General features: G+C 39.1%; 1 protein-coding gene across 4 annotated transcripts; it reads right to left on the bottom strand.

Moving 5' to 3' along the window:
• Positions 1 to 21,498, bottom strand: nr2c2 (nuclear receptor subfamily 2, group C, member 2). 4 transcript variants are annotated; one of them, XM_087263737.1, is made up of 15 exons: positions 21,343 to 21,436; positions 17,583 to 17,707; positions 17,139 to 17,240; positions 15,548 to 15,745; positions 15,238 to 15,343; positions 13,854 to 14,033; positions 12,338 to 12,485; positions 10,962 to 11,049; positions 10,635 to 10,765; positions 7,476 to 7,650; positions 7,134 to 7,255; positions 6,820 to 6,959; positions 4,668 to 4,805; positions 3,498 to 3,603; positions 1 to 1,870 (listed from the first exon to the last, which is right to left on the bottom strand). In XM_087263737.1, exons 2-15 carry the CDS (start codon positions 17,640 to 17,642, stop codon positions 1,696 to 1,698), a joined length of 1,869 nt encoding a protein of 622 aa, XP_087119863.1. In that variant the 5' UTR covers positions 17,643 to 17,707; positions 21,343 to 21,436; the 3' UTR covers positions 1 to 1,695. The 4 variants fall into 4 exon arrangements, with proteins under 4 accessions (XP_087119863.1, XP_087119864.1, XP_087119865.1 ...); NM_001123294.1 differs by having other exon boundaries at positions 1,695 to 1,870; positions 4,668 to 4,808; positions 21,343 to 21,498; XM_087263738.1 differs by lacking the exon at positions 17,583 to 17,707 and having other exon boundaries at positions 4,668 to 4,808.
• Positions 21,499 to 22,518: the final 1,020 nt, after the last annotated feature.

Raw genomic sequence — 22,518 nt, 5'->3', positions numbered from 1 at the left:
TCAGTGTTTGCATTTTAATACATCTGCAAAAGTTATCACAAATCTGGTTTCAGCTCTGTAATCAAGCATGAATTAAACGTATATGCACTTCTGAATAAACAAAATGGTCAAGAATGAATGCGAATGGGTACTTTCTGAATGCACTGTAAATATATATATATATATTATTTCCTCAAGCCACAATATTTAAACTCCACATCAGAATCAAATTGATGAGCTCTTCATGCACAGCTTTTCTTATCGTCTCACAGACAGATGAAGACAGACAGCAATATAGATTTACAACACCTATAAACCAGTCATTGACAGATCAGAAACATTGGGCATCAAATAAAAAATGTGTTCAAACCATGTTAAAATAAATACTTGTATGAGGCCATCGTGCTTTTAAAACAATAACAAGTTGTTTTTTGGGACATAATTAATGAGGCCAAGAAGAAATGACTCTAAAACAGTAAAAAAAACACACATTATAAACATTATACACTATAAAAAATAACAAAACATCAGTAAATTAGTAGTTTTTCATATTTTGTGATTCATGTTTGGTTTATTTCTGCTTTTAAATTGCATTATGGGATCTTAATCTTTAGCTTTTAATCTTTAAACGTTGTAAAAAGTGACTTTTATTGTCATTTTAATAGTTTGCAGTGCTATATTATCTGGGTTAATGTTGTATATTAAGCTACAAACACCTTGTAACAACCTATATAATAATGTTAATGGTAGTTCGAACCTAAACAAACAAGGTGGCTAACCAATAGCATCAGGCTAACATAGTCTGGAAGAGTCTACCGATTTTAAACCCAAACAAATACAGCCTGGGTCAACATTTCTGTTTCAGAAACAGCATGTTAAATAAGTGCATGTCAATGCATCACATTTGGGACAAAACGAGACATCTTTCTTAAAAAAAAGACAAATTAAAATGTACAAATGTAACTTAAGTGCGCAGATCTGCGAATAAAAACATGTTAGGAACCTAAGTGCATCATGTTTATGGATATATTACATCTTGAAAACGACAATTGCAGCAGCGATAAAGATGCTTTAAAGACACCGATTGAAGATCTCCTATAGCATACGTGATTTTGGAAATCAAGCGAAGATCTACATTTGTATGCGCTTTAGAGCTGAAATAAATACAGCAAAGGAAAAGCCGGATATATTGAGCAGAAGCTGATTGTCGTGACGACAGGAGTGACAGTACGGATAAATTAAGAGCTGCAGGAAAAACACTAAATTCCCATTCATTTCAATGGCTGTACGGTCAGAGAGAGAGAAACAAATCTGAATGAAATCATACCTTTGTTGGATCATGTAATCAGCCGATACATTCAGTCACATCTCCTTATGAAAATGCTCATGCTTTTGATAATTATGAATATTAACGAGGGCGATTCAAAAAAAAATTGGGATTTTTCCATTGGAATCATCTCGAAGTGCTCAAGTGTTTCTCTTTCTTTAAATTAAAGTTTACAAAATAAGAAAGGCCTTTAATTTGAGGCAAATGTCCTGGAACTCAAAGTCCCATAATGCATCTCTCTCTGTAAACTACAACACAATATCAATCGGGTAGCGCTTCAGAAAGGCTTTCGCTGTCGCAGCTCCTCTTGAGGTAGAGCTTGTTGGTCGGTTCAGTATAATGCGATGTATTCGGGGGCGAGGGATGATGGGAATCGCATGAAACGATGGTCACACGGAGGGGGCTGTGATTTGGCTGTTGTAGTCTGCAGTCTCCATTTTGAGGATATATGGGATGATGCTGTCGATCGGTACGTTTCCGATGAGGCCGGTGAAGAACAGCTCCTCGGTTATGCTGGAACTCATCAAACGCAACGCCGGTAATCGCAGCAGGATTCGAGCCAACCTGTAGTATCAATCCGCAATTAATTTCATTTGCATAATTAAGCATCTTTACGGTAGATAAATATTCGTATCATACATATTAGTAAAAAAGCTAACTTGAAAAATGAGTTAAATGAGAAATATCATTATCACTCGACAACAATATCGCGTATCTTCTCAGCACCGTGCAGGCCAATATTTCACACTTCTTCTTAACCAGTGGCGTAGCGGACGGGCCCGCAGGGCACGCACCGTGGGGGGGCCCCGCGTCGTCGCGATTTTCAATAATTGAAAATCCGGCAACCGCAATAATCAAACTCTTTGGAACACCTGTTGTCGGAACCAAAGTTCACAGGTCTGTGTTCTCTGAACACCTCTCAAGCGGTGGACTACTTCATTCTGATTGCTTGCCGCCAATGTTGTCATCTTTGTCACTAGATTTAGCGACTTTTCAGACCCCCCTAGCAACAAATCTAGCGACTTTTTTGTGTGTTATTGGAGATTTTTTTTAGACTGTCTGTACCGCCCCTACTCTTCTCAACGAAATGCGTGTGATGCCGCCGGCCCCTCCCCCGCCTCACAGCACTGACAGGCGGCCCAGTCAGTCCTCTACAGCAGGGGTTCCCAAACTTTTCAGCCCGCGACCCCCAAAATAACAATGCCAGTGACTCGCGACCCCCAATATCCTCTGAGGTGGTTATAAATACAGAAACCTTGCATGCAATGACGCAGACACACCAATTAAATTTGTGTCAGTGCTTTAAATGTGCCAGAAAGTATAACCTGAAGTTATAAAATCAAAATGCATCTGACGCTATTGCTGCCTTTAATATAATGTAATTACCCCAGGGGTCGCAATCCAATAGAACTGTAACTATAAGCTACTATAGTAACTATATAGTATATAGTAACTATAAACGACTATTTTTATTTTCAGTATAGTTATGGACAAAATATGTTAATTCTTATGGTTTAATAAAAATAAATAGATTTTTGGAAATCACCAGACGACCCCCCTTCATTGCCCCGCGACCCCTCGGGGGGTCCCGACCCCCACTTTGAGAACCACTGCTCTACAGCAGCCTCTCCCACCTGCAGCCCGAGAGCAGATCACCCCTCTGCGTACCGATGACAAATGATTTAGCACAGGCAGTGTGAAGGTTTTTCCCTTGTACAGTCAAACCGATCTACTTCTACTTTATTTACACAATTTAATTGGACCGTTTATTCTTTTCTTGTTCACAATCACAGATATTTTAGTGACAGTTTCTGAACTTGTCTGAGTTTATTACATATGAGAGATTACTGCACATTCACTACACATCTATAATGACATACTGTATTCAAACAGCAATACATTAAGTTAAATAAACATGCTTAAATAAAGTGTAGTGCAATTATAAATACCCCTTTATTAACCATATGCTGTTAAACAAACAGAAACGGTAGAACGTGATGACGTCAGTGATATGCAAATTGACGTATGACGTATCCCCCCCCCACCCCCATCATCAGGGGGCCCCGTCAGCGATCCCTGCAGGGGGGCCTCCGCATTTTGCGCTACGCCACTGTTCTTATCTCAATAGTAGTGATTATATCAGAGCTATAAGATGCATTTCTCCATAGTCTGATATCAACATGGAGCTGACCTGTAGGTTTCATCCGGATAGGTCTTCTGCACATAGTCCTGGAGCTCCATCTGCGCTTTCTCCTGAAACTTTTCAATCTGGCTGCAGCTACTCAAACCTGGATGATCTGGAGAAGAAACGGAGCAGCTGTGAGTTCAGGACCCTTTTCACAAGACCATGCGTTATGATGCGTTTAACAATCCTCAGCATCTTAAATCCTTGATAGTTTTTAATATTAAGATTTATTTTTAAAATTCTAAAATATTTATATGTATTTATGTGTGTATTAGATCATCTCTGCATCAAACTACCAAAAACTGAATGAGCACTAGGGCAGGGCAGTGGTGCAGTAGGTAGTGCTGTCGCCTCACAGCAAGAAGGTCGCCTGTTCGAACCTCGGCTCAGTTGGCATTTCTGTGTGGAGTTTGCATGTTCTCCCTGCGTTCGCGTGGGTTTCCTCCGGATGCTCCGGTTTCTCCCACAGTCCAAACACATGCGGTACAGGGGAATTGGGTAGGCTAAATTGTCCGTAGTGTATGAGTGTGTGTGTGGATGTTTCCCATCTGGAAGGGCATCCGCTGCGTAAAAACTTGCTGGATAAGTTGGTGGTTCATTCTGCTGTGGCAAGCCAGGATTAATAAAGAGACTAAGCCGACAAGAAAATGAATGAATGAATAAGCACTTGTGTGAGGTGTGTGTAACGCCCCATTCACACTAGGGTTCAGCATCAATGCTTAACAGAAGGTGTGTCTGAAGTGATCGTCATAGCAGCATCAGCCAATGAAATTCAGTCAGCAATAAGTCACTGTCTAGCTGGTGTATTTGCATACAGCGATCTGATTGGCTGACGCTTCCGTCTCCACAATGCAGTTCGGCAACGCCTGACATCACCCATTCAAAGTGAATGGGAAGCGTTGACGCTGACGCCCAGTGTGTATGGGGTGTAATGCAGTGTGTAAGGGTGCAGGACTGTAAATCTAACATGATTCTCTCTTCTGGCTGCCGTTACTATTGTTTTCCTCTTTCTGAAAGTCTTGATCACACCATCCGGGAGTTTTTCTGTCATTATTTCAGCTAATAGGATTGTAAAATAATGATTTGCTGTACTCTTCCATTCACTGCGCTTTCAACTATGTCCACTACAGCGCTGAGAAAAGGGTGCAACAGAAGGAGTGTGTTAAGCTGATGTACCTGGACTGAAGAGCACGATGGCTTTTAGGTATGCGTATTCATAAGCGTCCGTCTGCAGCTTCGCCATGCTGTTGCAGAACTCCTGCAGCTTCCAGATGTGCTCCATCACGAGTTTGATGCGTTCACTTGATAGCTTGTCTACTGAGAGGAGATCAGCTGTTAGATTAGTACAGACTATAGGGACAAACGTTCAAATAACCCTGACTTTTCTCTGAAAAACGATGAATTTCACTGACCAATGCACGGAAAAACAAGGCGTTGTTGTGCTTTGCATAATATTAAATTAGTTTGAGTAGTTTTATTTAATAGTTACATTTTTCTGAATGTCATTTTTCATTCATTGATTAGCCATTACAAGAGCCCTTAGGTGTTTGAAAATGAATTAAAAAGGAAATGCACACAGTCTAACACTCAGAGTGGTCATTTTTTTAGACAAAGCTCTTGAAATAAAAACTAAAAAATAATAAATAAATAAATAAAGCAGCGCAGTGGCAGAGTGGGTAACACAATTGCCTCACAGTAAAAAGGTTGCTGGTTCGAGCCTCGGCTGGATCAGTGGGCGTTACTGTGTGGAGGAGTTTGCATGTTCTCTCCATGTTCGTTTGGGTTTCCTCCATGTGCTCCGGTTTTCCTCACAAGTCGAAAGGTGTGCGGTACAGGTGAATTGGGTAAAGCCTGGTTTATACTTCTGCATCAATTGACCGGCGTCACTCACGGTGCATGCAACGCGCGCAGCTGTGCATTTATCCTTCTGCACGCTGTCTCTGTTGCTCTGCATTAACACTTCCGAAGTGCTAGTGGGCAGTGAGGTGTTAATGTTCCTCTCTGTCGAGTTTCTTCGCTTCTGTTTTGCTTTTTCTGAACACCTCCTGGTTGTACAAGTGGCTCAAACTCGCTCATTTTGAGGCAGGAACCGGCGAACGTGCAACAACTTTAACTATGAGGTAAACACAAAAAACAAAACTTTCCATCCGGAGCTCCTTCACGGGACTCCACACTTGTAAACAATCGCTAGCGCCATTCGCGCGGCTCTCGGTCCCGCCCAGACTCGTCAGCGCTACCAAGCCGACCAATCACAGAGCTTACGCTACGCATCGTTGCGACGTGTAGTTACATTTTTTGAGAGGTGCATCTCAACGACGCCGACGGCCACGGCGAAGGGCAATGCGTCAGCGCCATAGCATACGCCGGCGTTTGACGCAGAAGTAAAAATCAGCCTTAAGCTTAATTGTCCGTAGTGTATGTGTGTGAATGTGTGTGCTGGAAGGGCATCCGCTGTGTAAAACATATGCTAGATAAGTTGGCGGTTCATTCTGCTGTGGCAACCCGAGATTTATAAAGGAACTAAGCCGAAAAGAAAATGAATGAATGAATTAATTAATTAAAAATCTCAAGAGCACACAGTCTTTATTGTGGTCATTTTTTAGACAAAGCTCTTAAAATGTAAAAAGGAAAATGTTACTATACATACGTGATTGTGTTACTAAATATATATATATATATATATATTCTATATGATACCAAATGTTACTTTGTACATCTGATGAACACTAACCATTTTATCCCATCATACAATACTGACATTAGCATAATGCACTGCGCAAACAGTTGAAGTGAAAATTATTCGCCCTCCTGTGAATTTTTTTATTCTTTTTCCCAATATTTCCCAAATGATGTTGAACAGATTCAGGAATTGTTCACAGTATTTCCTATAATATTTGTTCTTCTGGAGAAAGTCTGATTTGTTTTATTTCGGCTAGAATAAAAGCAGTTTTTAATTGTTTTAAACTCATTTTAAGGTTAATATTATTCGCCCCCTTAAGCAATATTAGTTTTGGATTGTCTCCAGAACAAACCACTGTTATACAATGACTTGCCTAATTACTCTAACTTTACCCTAATTACCCTAGTGAAGCCTTTACATGTCACTTTAAGCTGAATACTAGTGTCTTGAAGAATATCTAGTCTAATATTATGTGCTGTCATCATGGCAAAGATAAAATTATTAGAAATGAGTTAGTAAAACTATTATAATTAGAAACGTGTTGAACAAAATCTACTCTCTGTTAAATAGACATTTTGGGAAAAAAATATACAGGAGGGCGAAAAATTCTGACTTTCTCCCAGTATGTGGGGTTTAACTGTACTGTACCGTCCTGGATGCTGGACTGCAGATGATTGACGATGGCGGTGAGGATGGTGGACAGACTCATGATCTGAGCACACTGAGCCAGACCCAGAATAAACAGCTCATTCCAGCAGGCCCGAACCAGAGCGGTGTTACACTCCTGCCTACACACACATTTGCTTTTATGAATCGTGGGGACATTCCATTGGTTTCCATTACTTTTGACAAATGGGAACACACACACACATATATATACAAATGAACTGTATCGAAATACTGACATACACTGGAGGAAGCACACATCAGCACACAGAGAAACCCAATGACAGACATCTCACCCGAGAGCAAGGAATGCTGGGATAGATCTCGCCCAGTGCATGGAGAGGAAGAGGAGACGTGAAGCCGACTCACAGATATAATGTACATTCAGATACTCCGGCATCGGGCTGGGCATCGTCAGCTACACACACACACACAAATAATCAAACACACTTTCATATTCATATTCTTTACATGCAATATATTCGTTACAACTATTCCTTTATATGACCAACTTTCTTTGATCTACTGCTTGACCTCGCAAATAAAAAACCAAGTCACCAAACATGATCTCTGCTTAATTCTGTAATCAGATAATGACGACAGTACAGACATTACAAATATCATTTTTTTATACGCACCTTAAAGCTGACATGTGTGTCGGTGAGCAGCGGTCCCTCCACCTCTATGAGTGGCGAGATCTGATCTCTGCTGATCACCTGTATTGTAGCTCCGCCCACTCCGTCCACCTCAGACAGACTCTGGCTCTCCGTCAGCTCGCCGGGGTTCAGCGCTTTAGCCAGAGTGTCAAAGGCACTGCAGCCACACAAACACACACACACAGACGAGCAACAATACATTTACATTTAAAATTAACCCTTTGAAATTTAAGAATATTTTAAGGTTGAATAAAGCCATTAAAATTAAATAAATAAATGATAAATTAATTATGAATACACTTTTATATATATATATATATATATATATATATATATAAATCAATACATTTAAAATATTAAATAAATAAAATCACCATGAATGGGACTTTTGGTGTTGATAATAAATAATAAAAATGGAAATTGTTGAAGCAGAGAAAACACAAGCTTTTTTTCATTCAGAAATAATAATAGTAATAATAATAATAATACAACTACTACAAGGACTACTACTAATAACAATAATTATAATGCTATTACTACTACTACTACTAATAATAATAATAATAATGCTACGACGACAAAGACAACTTCTATTACTATTACAACTATGACTACTACTACTACGACAACTACGACTACTACTACTAATAATAATAATACTATGACAACTACTACTACGATGACGACTACTACTACTACTAATAATACCACTACTACTACGACTACTATTATTAAAAATACTACTACTACTACGACGACTACTACTACAACTAATAAGATGACTACTACTACAACTAATACGATGACTACTACTACTACTACTACTAATGATAATACTACTACGACACCTACTACTACTAATAATAATGACAATAATAATACTACGACTACTACGAGTACAACTACGATGACTACTACTACTACTAATAATAATAATAATACTACGACGACAAAGACAACTTCTATTACTATTACAACTATGACTACTACTACTATGACAACTACGACTACTACTACTACTTATAATAATAATACTATGACAACTACTACTACGATGACGACTACTACTACTACTAATAATACCACTACTACTACAACTACTATTATTAAAAATACTACTACTACTACGACGACTACTACTACAACTAATAAGATGACTACTACTACAACTAATACGATGACTACTACTACTACTACTAATGATAATACTACTACGACACCTACTACTACTAATAATAATGACAATAATAATACTACGACTACTACGAGTACAACTACGATGACTACTACTAATAATAATAATAATAATACTACGACGACAAAGACAACTTCTATTACTATTACAACTATGACTACTACTACTATGACAACTACGACTACTACTACTACTTATAATAATAATACTATGACAACTACTACTACGATGACGACTACTACTACTACTAATAATACCACTACTACTACTATTATTAAAAATACTACTACTACTACGACGACTACTACTACAACTAATAAGATGACTACTACTACAACTAATACGATGACTACTACTACTACTACTACTAATGATAATACTACTACGACACCTACTACTACTAATAATAATGACAATAATAATACTACGACTACTACGAGTACAACTACGATGACTACTACTAATAATAATAATAATAATACTACGACAACAAAGATAACTTCTATTACTATTACAACTATGACTACTACTACTACGACAACTACGACTACTACTACTAATAATAATAATACTATGACAACTAATACTACGACGACGACTACTACTACTAATAATAATACCACTACTACTACGACTACTATTATTAAAAATACTACTACTACTACGACGACTACTACTACAACTAATAAGATGACTACTACTACAACTAATACGATGACTACTACTACTAATGATAATACTACAACGACACCTACTACTACTAATAATAATGACAATAATAATACTACGACTACTACGAGTACAACTACGATGACTACTACTACTACTACTAATAATATTAATACTACGACTACTACTATGATGACTACTACTACTTATAATAATAATAATAATAATAATAATACGATGACTACTACTACTAATAATAATAATACTATTACTACAACTACTAATACTACTACTAATAATAATACTACAATTACTTCTATGACTACTACTAAGATAACTACTACCTCTTCTAATAATAATAATAATAATAATAATACGACCACTACGACAACAACTACTACTACTACGATGACTACTACTACTACTACTACGACTATGACTACTACTACGAAGACTACTACTACTACTACTACTACTAATAATAATACTACGACCACTATTATGACTGTGACTACAATAATGAATACTCCTACTACTACTAATAATACTACTACAACAACTACTACTACTACTATGACCACTACTTTGATGACTACTACTACTACTATGACTACGACAACTACTACTACTAATACTACTACTACTACTACTAATAATAATAATAATAATAATAATAATGCTACTATAATTACTAATAATAATAATAATAATAATAATACTGCTACTACTATTACTAAACTGTAAAAATGCAGAGCTCCACACAATTAATTAATGTTTCCCAAAATTAAAATCAGTTGAGTTAATTGGTTATGACAAATTTAAGTTGATTGAACAACACCATTCTCTAAAATACATGCATTTTAGCGTTTTTCCTTAAAACAAGCAAAATAATCTGCCAATGCGAAGAGAAAAGTAATCTTGTTTTTCCTTTTGACATAAGATTATTTCTCTTCCCCCATTAACAGATTATTTAGCTTGTTTTAAGGTAAAACTCACTTCATTTTGACTCATTATTTCTGTAAACAACACAATATTTTGTACTTGTCTAGAAAATACTTCTTGATTTAAGACTTTTTAGATATTTGGACAAGAAACAAGACAAAAACTCTAAGTGAGAAAAGCTTAGACACCCTGCTCAGGCAGACTGCATGCGTTTCCGCTGGATGAAATTAATTAATTAACTCAGCCAAAACTAATGTTCTGAAGTCAAAAACACAGACGGTGATGGGAATAGTGATGCACAGAGTACACAGATGTTGTCTGTATAATTAACACACCGTGTGATTTCACTGGGCGACTCCTCCAGCTGCCCGTCTGTTGCTTCTCCATTACTGAGCGAATCGTTCAGGTTTGCTAATGATGTGACCACATTAGCGAGTGTCCCCAGATCACCCTGCCCCGACTCCGTCTGAGGAAACAAACATCTGCTTTAAGATTTTAGAATATGATAAGAGAAAAAATCTACAGCTCTTCTATTAGGAGCTCTGCAAATCCTCACAACACAAGCACATAGAAATGATGCCCAAGATTCTTACAAACGTTTCTTGCACAACACAAAACAAATAATAATAGACTAACATACTGTGTCATGTAGATGTGTTTACCTTGTCTGTTGCTAACAGTAATGTGCCATCAGCCTGTATTAAGGGTTGCTGGATATTGACGAGCATCCCAGAATCCAACAGCTTGGACCTGCAGAGAATTAAAACAGAGAAAAAACATCATCAAACCTGTATTATTTTGCAAACAATCAAAAAACAAAATGACTCAAATATATCCGGCAGATTTGACAGTTTTATTCCCATCAATATTACAGCATTATTACATACAATATTTACACATTTATTCTTATCTATATTCTCAACACATAAAGCACATTTTTACTGTTTATTCCACTTTAGTTTATGATTACATACAGAAATGTGTACTGTTTTATTAATGTCTATAATCTGATTACCTAAAGCAAATTTTACAGTTTTACACCAGTCTACATTTTCCAACTACATATGCCAAACTTTACATATCCATCCATCCATCCATCTATCTATCCATCCATCTATCTGCCTGTCTGTCTGTCTGTCTATTGGTCTGTCTACCTATCTATCTATCTATCCATCCATCCATCCATCCGTCTGTCCGTCCGCCTGGCCGGCCAACCATCATCCATCTATCCATCCATCCATCCATCCATCCATCCATCCATCCATCCATCCATCCATCCATCTACCTGTCTGTCTGTCTGTCAATCCATCCATCCATCCATCCATCCATCCATCCATCCATCCATCCACCTGTCTGTCTGTCTATCCATCCATCTATCCATCCATCCATTCGTCCATCCGTTCATCCATCCATCCATCCATCCATCCATCCATCCATCCATCCATCCATCCATCCATCCATCTATCTGCCTGTCTGTCTATCTATCGATCCATCCATCCATCCGTCTGTCCGTCCGTCCGCCCATCCATCATCCATCTATCCATCCATCCATCCATCCATCCATCTATCTACCTGTCTGTCTGTCTATCCATCCATCCATCCATCCATCCATCCATCCATCCATCCATCCATCCATCCATCCATCCCTCGGTCCGTCCGCCCATCCATCCATCCATCCATCCATCTAACTATCTGTCTATCTATCCATCTATCTGCCTGTCTGTCTGTCTATCTATCTATCTATCTATACATCCATCCGTCTGTCCGTCCATCCACCCATCCATCATCCATCTATGCATCCATCCATCCATCTATCTACCTGTCTGTCTGTCTGTTTGTCTGTCTATCCATCCATCCATCTATGTCCATCCATCCTTCCATCCATCCATACACCCACCCACACACCCATCCATCCATCCATCCATCCACCTGTCTGTCTGCCTGTCTATCCATCCACCAAACCACCCATCTGTCCATCCATTCATCCATCCATCCGTCTTTTTGTGTATGTGTGTGTGTGTGTGTGTGTGTGTCTCACCGTGAGCTATCTTTCTCAGAGATGAAGGTGGGTGTTGCGATAAGCGGACTGCGCAGGTCTTTCCTGATGTAGATTTTCTCTGTAGACGCTGCACAGTTCGCAGGTTTTTCTCGAGGAAGATCGATGGGTTTCCGCTCACTTTGTACAGCTACGAGAGTTATAAAACGAACAAAATGCTGTTAGAAAACTTGTTTAGAGCGCCATCTGCTGTTCAAAACTACCCTAGACAGTGCTTCCCATAGATTTGAATATACTTGCGGTGATAGCTGAATTAACACACAATGGGGCCCGCCCAAGTAAAGTCTACATGTGGGAAGCACTGCTAGATTTTTGCTGACTAATCTTATTTTGACACATATTTTGGAAAAATACTTTTCATTTACTACCCTTTTACTATGTTGGTGGCTGTTTTGGCCCCATTGACTTCCATTATAATCACATTTTTGATTGCAATGCCATGACACCATAACTGGTGATAACATATATGATAACATAACACCATTTCTGGTGGTTTTCATTTACGGGAAGCGGTACAACTAGTTATTTTACTGATGATCATCAGTTGCAGTGCAAAAAAAGCATAGTTTCTGGCTTTTATTTGAAGTATAGGGTGTGTGTACGCGTGTGTGTGTGAGGGTGTGAGAGAAACCTTTGCCCACTTACCTTGAAATGTCTGAGAAAATCAAAATAAGCACCTCAGCTCTCAGAACTACATGGAGTAAACAAAAACATAGTAAATGTATTTCTGCACACACACTATAATCTCCTGTTATACTCCATATACAAGCCAGAAACGCTTTAGCACAGGCCTATCTCAAGGGTTAATGCTGTCAACTGATGTTCAACAGGAAAAATAACAGTGTCCCTTCTTCCAACAGGGAAAAACAAGAACAACCAAGAATGCATGATTATATGCTGACATGGCTTTGCAATAAATAAATGTGATTATTATGGAAGTCAATGGGGCAAATATAGCCAAGAACATCAATGAGGGAGAAAAGTTTTTAATCTGATGCTGCACAAAATGCATCAGAGCCAGTGTTATATCTAATATTATATCTATTTATACATAAATCCAATATATCCAGTCCAAAAATAACTTTTTATATTAAATATAGGTCATTTTTGTGCAACACTATTCAGCTTAAAGTGACATTTAAAGGCTTAACTAGGTTAATTAGGTTCATTAGGCAAGTCATTGTATAACAGTGGTTTGTTCTGGAGACAATCCAACACTAATATTGCTTAATGGGGCTAATAATATTAACCTTAAAATGGCTTTAAAACAAATAAAAAACTACTTTTATTCTAGCCGAAATAAAACAACTAAGACTTTCTCCAGAAGAACAAATATTATAGGAAATACTGTGAAAAATTCCTGAATCTGTTCAATAAAAAACACAGGAGGGTGAATAATTCTGTATATATATTGCAGTGCAAAACTTCAAAACGGATGCAGAATAATTTCTCGATTGCATTCATCGCCCCCCAGCCCTGCTGTTTCTGCGTCACTCACACTCCATCTTCATGCCCATCTCCAGGCACTTGCGGAGCCGGCAGAACTGGCAGCGGTTGCGGTGGTGTTTGTTGATCACACAGTCCTGGTTACTCCTGCAGCTGTAGGTCAGACTCTTGCGCACGCTCCGCTTGAAGAAACCCTTACAGCCCTCACAGCTCACAGCTCCATAATGCCTCCCTACAAACACACACACACACACACACACAGAGAGATGAGACCAGTGAATGAATGAAGTTCAGTTTAATACTTCTATTTAAAAGGGGTCATATGACATTGCTAAAGAAAACAAGAACATTATTTCGTCTGTTTGATGTAATGCAATTTTAATGCAGTTCAAAAACTACTATTTTCCCACAGAGACCTGATTCTTTCACATATGAGTGGTTCAGCCTTATTGACTGGACACTTCTGGTCTCACTTACTGCCAGTGCTTAATTTGTGAATTGTCAAGTCCCGGAACAGATAAGGGTAAAAAAAATGGTAAAAATACAACTTGTTATGCTGCAAAGTGTTCTTTTTTATTATTGCATCATTTTCATTTTTATATAAAGCAAAAATATAGTATTATACAATCAGCGGCCACTTTATTAGGTACACCTTACTAGTACGAGGATGGACCCCGTTTTGCCTTTAGAACTGCCTTAATCCTTCATGGCACAGATTCAACAAGCATACTGGAAATATTCCTCAGAGATTTTGCTCCATATTGACATGATGGCATCACACAGTGCTTATTTGCCTTTCTATCAGCTGGAATCAGTCTGGCCATTCTACTCTGACCTCTGGCCTCATCAACAAGGCATTTGCGCCGACAGAATTGCCGCTCACTGGATATTTCCTCTTTGTCTGAGCATTCTCTGAAAATCCTAGAGATGGTTGTGCGTGAAAATCCCAGTAGATCAGCAGTTTCTGAAATACTCAGCCTGTCTGGAAGCAACAACCATGCCACGTTCAAAGTCACTTAAATCCCCTTTCTTCCCCATTCTGATGCTCACTCTGAACTGCAGCAGATCATCTTGATCATGTCTACATGCCTAAATTCATTGAGTTGCTGCCATGTGATCGGCTGATTAGAAATTTGCGTTAACGAGCAGTCGAACAGGTGTACCTAATAAAGTGGCCGGTGAGTATAAATAAAGTGATCATACCAAATACAATATGCAGGAGATATCAATAATATATTTGTATTTGGTGTGATCACTTTACTATATTTCTCATGTACAGGCCAGAAAAAGTGTGTGCTTCACTCTTAAATAAACATACATTACACTGAATGACAATGGAGCATTATTTCACCCATATTTCAACACATTTGCATTTAATATGCTTTCTTCCATGTATAAAAAGAAAATCACATTTGTAAGACTGAATGCGTTTGTACCTGAGGCTTTATCTCCACACACCACACAGTATTCAATTGGCTGAACTCGGCTGAGGTCTGTGCCTTTACCCAGAAGCCTCTCCACGGACACGGCATCAGTCACAAACTACAGCAGAAGGCAGAAGCATTTCTTATTCAGCATTAATACAGCACAGCTATATAAAGATGATGATGATGATGATGATGATGATGATGATGGTCTAGTAGTTCACAGGTGAACAAGAAACTCTGACCGATATAATAAGTAAGAGATAACGTACATCCCAGAATTGTACATGTGTGTGTGTGTGTGTGTGTGTGTTCTTCATACCTGTATTCTGCCGGGTACCAGGCTGTCGGCAGTGGCGAAGATGAGCTGTTTGGCGCTGGAGCTCTCTGGGGACGCCAGCAGGACTTTACCCGCTGGAGAGCCATCAGGAGAGGCCAGGAGGAACTGCTGCTTGGGCACAGAGGAGTCCAGAGCCGTCACTATCTGGATCTTCTGCCCCGTCTGCTGCTCTGTGACGATCTGAAGAGGAGGATCATGTGTGAACCAGACAGCGCTGATGAGGAGTGTGTGTTTGGTTTTGTGTGAATGTGAGAATCTCTGTGTCTGAATATATGTGTTTGTATGCGTGCATGTGTGTGTATGTGTGTGAGTGTGTAATTGTGTTCATGGCATGTGTGTTTGGTTTTGTGTATGTGTGTGTGTGTGTGTGTATGTATATTGTATATGTATATATATATATTTTGTGTGCATGTTTGTGTGTCTGGGTGCAAATATGTTTGGTTGTGTGTGCGTGTGTGTGTGTGTGTGGTAGTGTGCACATGTGTTTGTGTGTCTGTGTGTATATATGTTTGTGGTTGTGGGTGTGTACTTGTGTGCATGTGTATGTATATGTGTGAGTGTGGTTGTGTGCACATGTGTTTGTGTGTCTGGGTGTAAATATGTTTAGTTGTGTGCGCGTGTGTGTGTTTGTGTGTTTGTATATGCGCATGCATGTTTGTGTGTATATATATATATGTGTGTGTGTGTGTGTGTGTGTGTGTGTGTGTGTGTGTGTGTGTGTGTGTGTGTGTGTGTGTGTGTGTGCACATATGTGTGTCTGTGTGTATATATGTTTGTGGTTGTGGGTGTGTGCTTGTGTGTGTGTGTATAGATATGTGTGTGGTTGTGTACACATGTGTTTGTGTGTCTAGGTGTATACATGTTTGTTTGTGTGTGCATATGTGTGAATGTTTGTGTGTCTGTATAAGTGCGTGCATGTTCGTGTGTGTATGTGTGTGTGTGTGTGTATATCTGTGTGTGGTTGTGTGCATGTGTTTGTGTATCTCTGCATAAGTGCATGCATGTTTGTGTGTGTGTGTGTGTGTGTGTGTGTATGTGTGACCGCATGTGTTTGTGTGTCTGGGTGTATATATGTATGGTTGTGTGTGCGTGTGTGTGTGTGTTGGTGTGTCTGTATAATTGCATGCATGTTTTTGTGTATGTATATATGTGTGTGCATGTGTGTGGTTGTGTGCATGTGTGTGTGTCTGGGTGTATATATATGTTTGGTTTTGTGTGCGTGTTTGTGTGTCTGCATAAATGCATGCATGTTTGTGTGTGTGTGTGTGTGCGCATGTGTTTGTGTGTCTGGGTGTATATATGTTTGGTTGTGTGTGCATGTGTGTGTTGGTGTTTGTGTGTCTGTATAAGACTGCATGCATGTTTGTGTGTGTGGTAGTGTGCACATGTGTTTGTGTGTCTGTGTGTATATATGTTTGTGGTTGCGTGTGTGTGCTTGTACTTGTGTGTGTGTATAGATATGTGTGTGGTTGTGTACACATGTGTTTGTGTGTCTAGGTATATATATGTTTGTTTGTGTGTGTGTGTGTGTGTGTGTGTGTGTGTGTGTATGCATGTGCACATGTGTGTGGACCTGTATTCTCTGTGGGCTGGTGACCGAGGGCTCGGTGGAGATGATCTGAATGCGCTGAGGAGAGCCGCTCATCACTGAACTGCCTGACGGAGACAACTGAACCTGCAACACACACACACATACACACACACACACACACACACACACACACCTGAGGGTCACAGCCAGTGCGTTTCCATAGCAACTCAGTGAGGTGACCAAAACCTTTACTACAATCCTGTTTATTTATCCCCACAGTAAGAACACACAGCATGACCTCGAATAAGCCTGATCTTACAAATAAAATTAAAGGTAGACTTAATATTTTGGCTGATTAGGAGTCTTCTGACTACAACCAGTGTTTCCAGCACATAGATGGATCCGTTTACTGCAACCGACTGCATAGAGGACACACCGCTACTGCTGCGTCTGAATGAACCCTTAATGTCTCGCATCACCACTGACCTCTGAAAGCTGCTCAGTGGTCAATATCTGCTGAGCCAGCAGCTCCACATTGGTTGTCATGGTAATGTGAAGTCATTACAAGCATCTGATTGGCCGAGCTCTGCATCTGAAAATGATACCTCCTCCTAGAAGACAAAAGAAGCAGCGCAACGCATTATAATCTGAAGGCCACGCCCACTGCGTAACAATAACAATAATAATCATTTCAGGCGAGGCTGTGGCGCAGTAGGTAGTGCTGTCGCCTCACAGCAAGAAGGTCGCTGGTTCGAACCTCGGCTCAGTTGGCGTTTCTGTGTGGAGTTTGCATGTTCTCCATGCCTTCGCGTGGGTTTCCTCCGGGTGCTCCGGTTTCCCCCACAGTCCAAACACATGCGGTACAGGTGAATTGGGTAGGCTAAATTGTCCATAGTGTATGAGTGTGTGTGTGAATGTGTGTGTGGATGTTTCCCAGAGATGGGAGAGGGCGTCCGCTGCGTAAAAACTTGCTGGATAAGTTGGCGGTTCATTCCGCTGTGGCGACCCCGGATTAATAAAGGGACTAAGCCCACAAGAAAATGAATGAATGAATAATAATTCAATAACACTTACAAACATAATTATGATCATTTCGAGAACAATAACAAACATAGTGGGCCTGTTTCAGTAAGGAGGTTTAACCAACTCAGGGTTTAAACTTGAACTCTGAGTTGACTTACCGGGAGATTAACAGGTTAAGAGTCTGGGTGTCATCCTTGATAGCACCCTATCCTTTGATTCTCACATCAACAACATCACCCGTTCTGCTTACTTCCACCTACGCAACATTAACCGTCTCCGCTCTTCTCTTACCCCTCACGCCACTGCTGTTCTCCTTCATAGCCTTGTCACATCTCGTTTAGATTACTGCAACTCTCTTCTCTTTGGTCTCACTCATAAATCCCTCCGTAAGCTTCAGTTGGTCCAGAACTCAGCTGCCCGTATCATCACCAGAACCCCTTCTTCTCATCACATCACCCCTGTCCTGCAACAGCTTCACTGGTTACCTGTTTATTTTCCAATTGACTTTAAAATCTTAATATAAACATTCAAAGCCATCCACAATCTCGCCCCTCCATATTTGTCTGCCCTCATCCACATTTCTGTTCCTTCTCGCACCCTGCGATCTTCTTCCTCCTTCCACTTGTCTGTTCCCTCTACTCGCCTTTCAACTATGGGCAACAGAGCATTCAGCCGCTCTGCTCCGTGGCTTTGGAACTCACTACCACCTGCCATCAGAAACACTGACTCCCTCACACTGCTCAAATCAAAACTCAAAACCCACTTATTTAAGATGGCTTTTAATACTTAATTTTATTTGCACTATTGCTGTGTATATTTTATTATTTCTCTTGTTGTTTTATTATTCTTGTTGATTGTACGGTGTCCTTGAGTTGCTAGAAAGGCGCCTTTAAATAAAATTTATTATTATTATTAAAAACTCAGAGTTTTGGGTTTCAGAATAGCTGATCTGAGTTGGGTCAACCGACGTTGAGTAGACCAACTCAGACTTAAGCACGCACACCGTGACTATAAAAAGACATTATCAATGGAGCGCAGATATTACAAGTCACTAGGGCAACATCTGAAAATAGAGATCAGCATTTCTTTCTCCAGCTGAACTTGATGTGCTCGTGCAAAATTACAGCAAATATGAGCAGAAATTTAAAAAAGCAACAGCACTGCATCAGTGAAATAGAGACAGCTAGTGTGGGAAAGCAGCTCAAGTTAATGCGTATCTTTACATTAAAAGTATTTAAATAATTCGGTATAATAAAAAAGTAACAATGTGTGATGTTTAATGACTTTTTTACGTGATAAAGTGGGGATTTGGCTGTAGTTTAAGTTATTTCAGATGTAATTGCATTAAATCCCATAAAATAGGCGTCTGTATATTTTCTGCAACAAATATGACAAAACAAAAATGCATATAACCTTTAGCTTAATGTTAATGTTTAACGTACTTACTTGTAAGTTCACCAGTTCAAGATAACATTTCAAAAGTTATACGCATCTTGGTGTTTCCATCCACCATAACCGTATACAAAATGCGCATAAAAATAGGTGGTTGGAAACGTAAGACTAAGGCGAAAAATACAGCTTCTTCGTTAAAAAAGGGGAGGAGACCAACAGAAACTTTAGAGAATAAACATAAAAATAAAAAGAGTTTAGAGGATAAACCTGCTCCTGACCAGGTTAGGTTCACAGAGTAAGTTACCACAGTAACTGACTCTGAGTTAAAGTGGCGTCTCTTTTTAAAACAGGCTTGACTTGCCCTGCTTTCATCAGTTTGACAAACCTGCCATTTTTAAAACGGAAAACCCTGAGTTTCTTTTATTTCAGGGTTAACATACTCTGAGTTTTCACTGAACCCTCTTTCTGAAATGGGACCAATAATGATCATTTCGGGGCAACGCGGTGGCACATTGGGTTGCATGTTCGCCTCACAGCAAGAAGGTCGCTGGTTCGAGCCTCGGCTGGCTCAGTTGGCGTTTCTGTGTGGAGTTTGCATGTTTTCCCTGCATTCGCTTGGGTTTCCTCCGGGTGCTCCGTTTTTTTCCCCCACAGTCCAAACACATGCGGTACAGGTGAATTGGGTAGGCTAAATTGTCCATAGTGTATGTGTGTGAAGGAGTGTGCTGAAAGGAAATCCGCTGCGTAAAACATATGCTGGATAAGTTGGAGGTTCATTCTACTGTGGCGACCCCTGATTAATAAAGGGACTAAGCCAAAAAGATGGTGAAAGAAGGTGATTTGGGTAGGCTAAATTGTCCGTTGTGTATGTGTGTGAATGAGTGTGTGTGGATGTTTCCCAGTGATTGGTTGCAACTGGAAGGGTTTAATTTCGATAACAATAATAATAATAATAATTGTTATTATTATACAATTATAAAGGGTTCGGGACTAAGCCGAAAATGAATGAATGAATGAATGAACTTGAGTTTAAAGGGGAATTCCGGTAAATTTAACTGAATTCACCCGAGTATTTTGATATTTTCGGAAAATAAAAATATCAATATTAAAATCTGGTGTTATTATTGTATAGTTTAATGGTTTTTGTATGTGTGGTTTATTATTATATGGTTGTTATTTTTGATCGCTGATAGGTTAAAGTGAAGGATAATGAAATGTCCTTCCGCCTCAAAGCGGAACTATGCAGGAAACACCGATCAAAACACGGAACAAAATGGAGACTTTGGCATAAGGCCAGCAAACAGACAGACAGACGAAACCTTCGTTAAACGTTAGTAAATATAACTAAAATCGAAAACATTCCTGATCCCCAAACACATTATTATTGATATAAATTCAGTCGTCTGCTTTAAAAATACACTAATAATAGATCAATGTCGGGAAGAAATCCTCCCACTGAAGGACCCGCGGTGGCAAAGGTAAAAGGGTCGAGTTCATATGTTAGCTCTCATGCTAACCAGCTAATGTTAACGTAAACATGCACGCCGATTGATAAAGTCACTCCAAAAGCGGTGATTGAATCAAATTTAATCGCATTATTTGTCTGAAATACAGTGTAATGCATCAGGCATTGTTAACAATAATGCAATCGGACAGTTTTATATTGTTAAATAAACACACATATCCACTGTTGACAGCAGCGCTGAGTTTTGACAACAGCTCAGGCCTGTTTTTAGCTCTCCACAGCACAAATCCTGCACAAAGCGATGATTTTTCACGCGGCCGTTTTGACCAACCATTGTGCGACATGCAGAATTAAAAAGCCGCTCACCTGTCAAACGCACGGCCGCGGGGTTTTCGCTCTCGGGTTTATTGCACATTATTTGTTATTGTTTTACTCCAGTGAAAGGTCATAGTTCGTGACCCCGTTTGCCAGCGTGCGAGAGTTTTTCTTCCTCTCGGGCGCGTTCGCGGTTGCGCGGGCACGAGCGTCTGGAGCGAGCCGTCGCTGACGTCATCGTGTCTGTCTGTCTCCAGCACGAGCGCGCGGATTGGCCAAAAGCAAAGACTTATAATATTCTTCAGAAATGTAGGATGTTTAATAGCTGAATGTTTTGTGTGTACACTCTGGCATTTGTTTCTGTATATTACTGTATATTGTTATTTAGTTTCTGACTTCATTTACTCTCCATCCACCTGTTTCAAACATGTTTGAGTTGATTTCTTCTTCTGTTGAACACAAAAGAAGATATTTTGAAGTATGTTTGAAATGGAATGTAAGAGTTTTAATGACTGAATGTTTTTTATGCACACTCTGGGATCCGTTTTTGTGTGTTACTGTATAATTCTGTATTTTTTGTTAATAGTAATAAAGAAATAATTAATACACTTTCAGGTGTCAGCGGGGAAAAAAGAGTGCTCAGATTCTCGGATTGGCAGCAGTGTTGCCAGATACACACTTGAGTGTTTCCAGCTGAAAACTGTTCAAAACCCAGACAAATTATTTGATTAGTTGTTTTTCTTTTCAATCAAAATAACAGGGTCATGTCTAGAGCATTTTCACACACACATGTATATATATATATATATATATATATATATATATATATATATATATATATATATATAAATATATATATATATATATATATAAATATATATATATATATATATATATATATGTGTGTGTGTGTGTGTGTGTGTGTGTGTGTGTGTGTGTGTGTGTGTGTGTGTGTGTGTGTATGTGTATATACACAGTACTCAACATATATAAGTACTCGTACACCCCTCACAAATGTCTCGTTTAAATTCATATTTTAAAATATTAGTCTTTGGTGGCTAAAATATTATTTTAATAAATATATACATTAAATAAATCTGTTTTGCACCTAAATGCATGAACTATTTTTACTGAGAAATTGATAAAAATGTTTTTGCACTGATTTATAATGACCACTGTACATATCATATATATATATATATATATATATATATATATATATATATA

The sequence above is a fragment of the Danio rerio genome, chromosome 8, assembly GCF_052040795.2.
Source record: "Danio rerio strain M-AB ecotype USA chromosome 8, GRCz13ab, whole genome shotgun sequence".
NCBI classification, from domain to species: domain Eukaryota; kingdom Metazoa; phylum Chordata; class Actinopteri; order Cypriniformes; family Danionidae; genus Danio; species Danio rerio.
The sequence above is the reverse complement of the archived record's forward strand: the minus strand, read 5'-3'. Positions and strand labels throughout refer to the sequence as shown.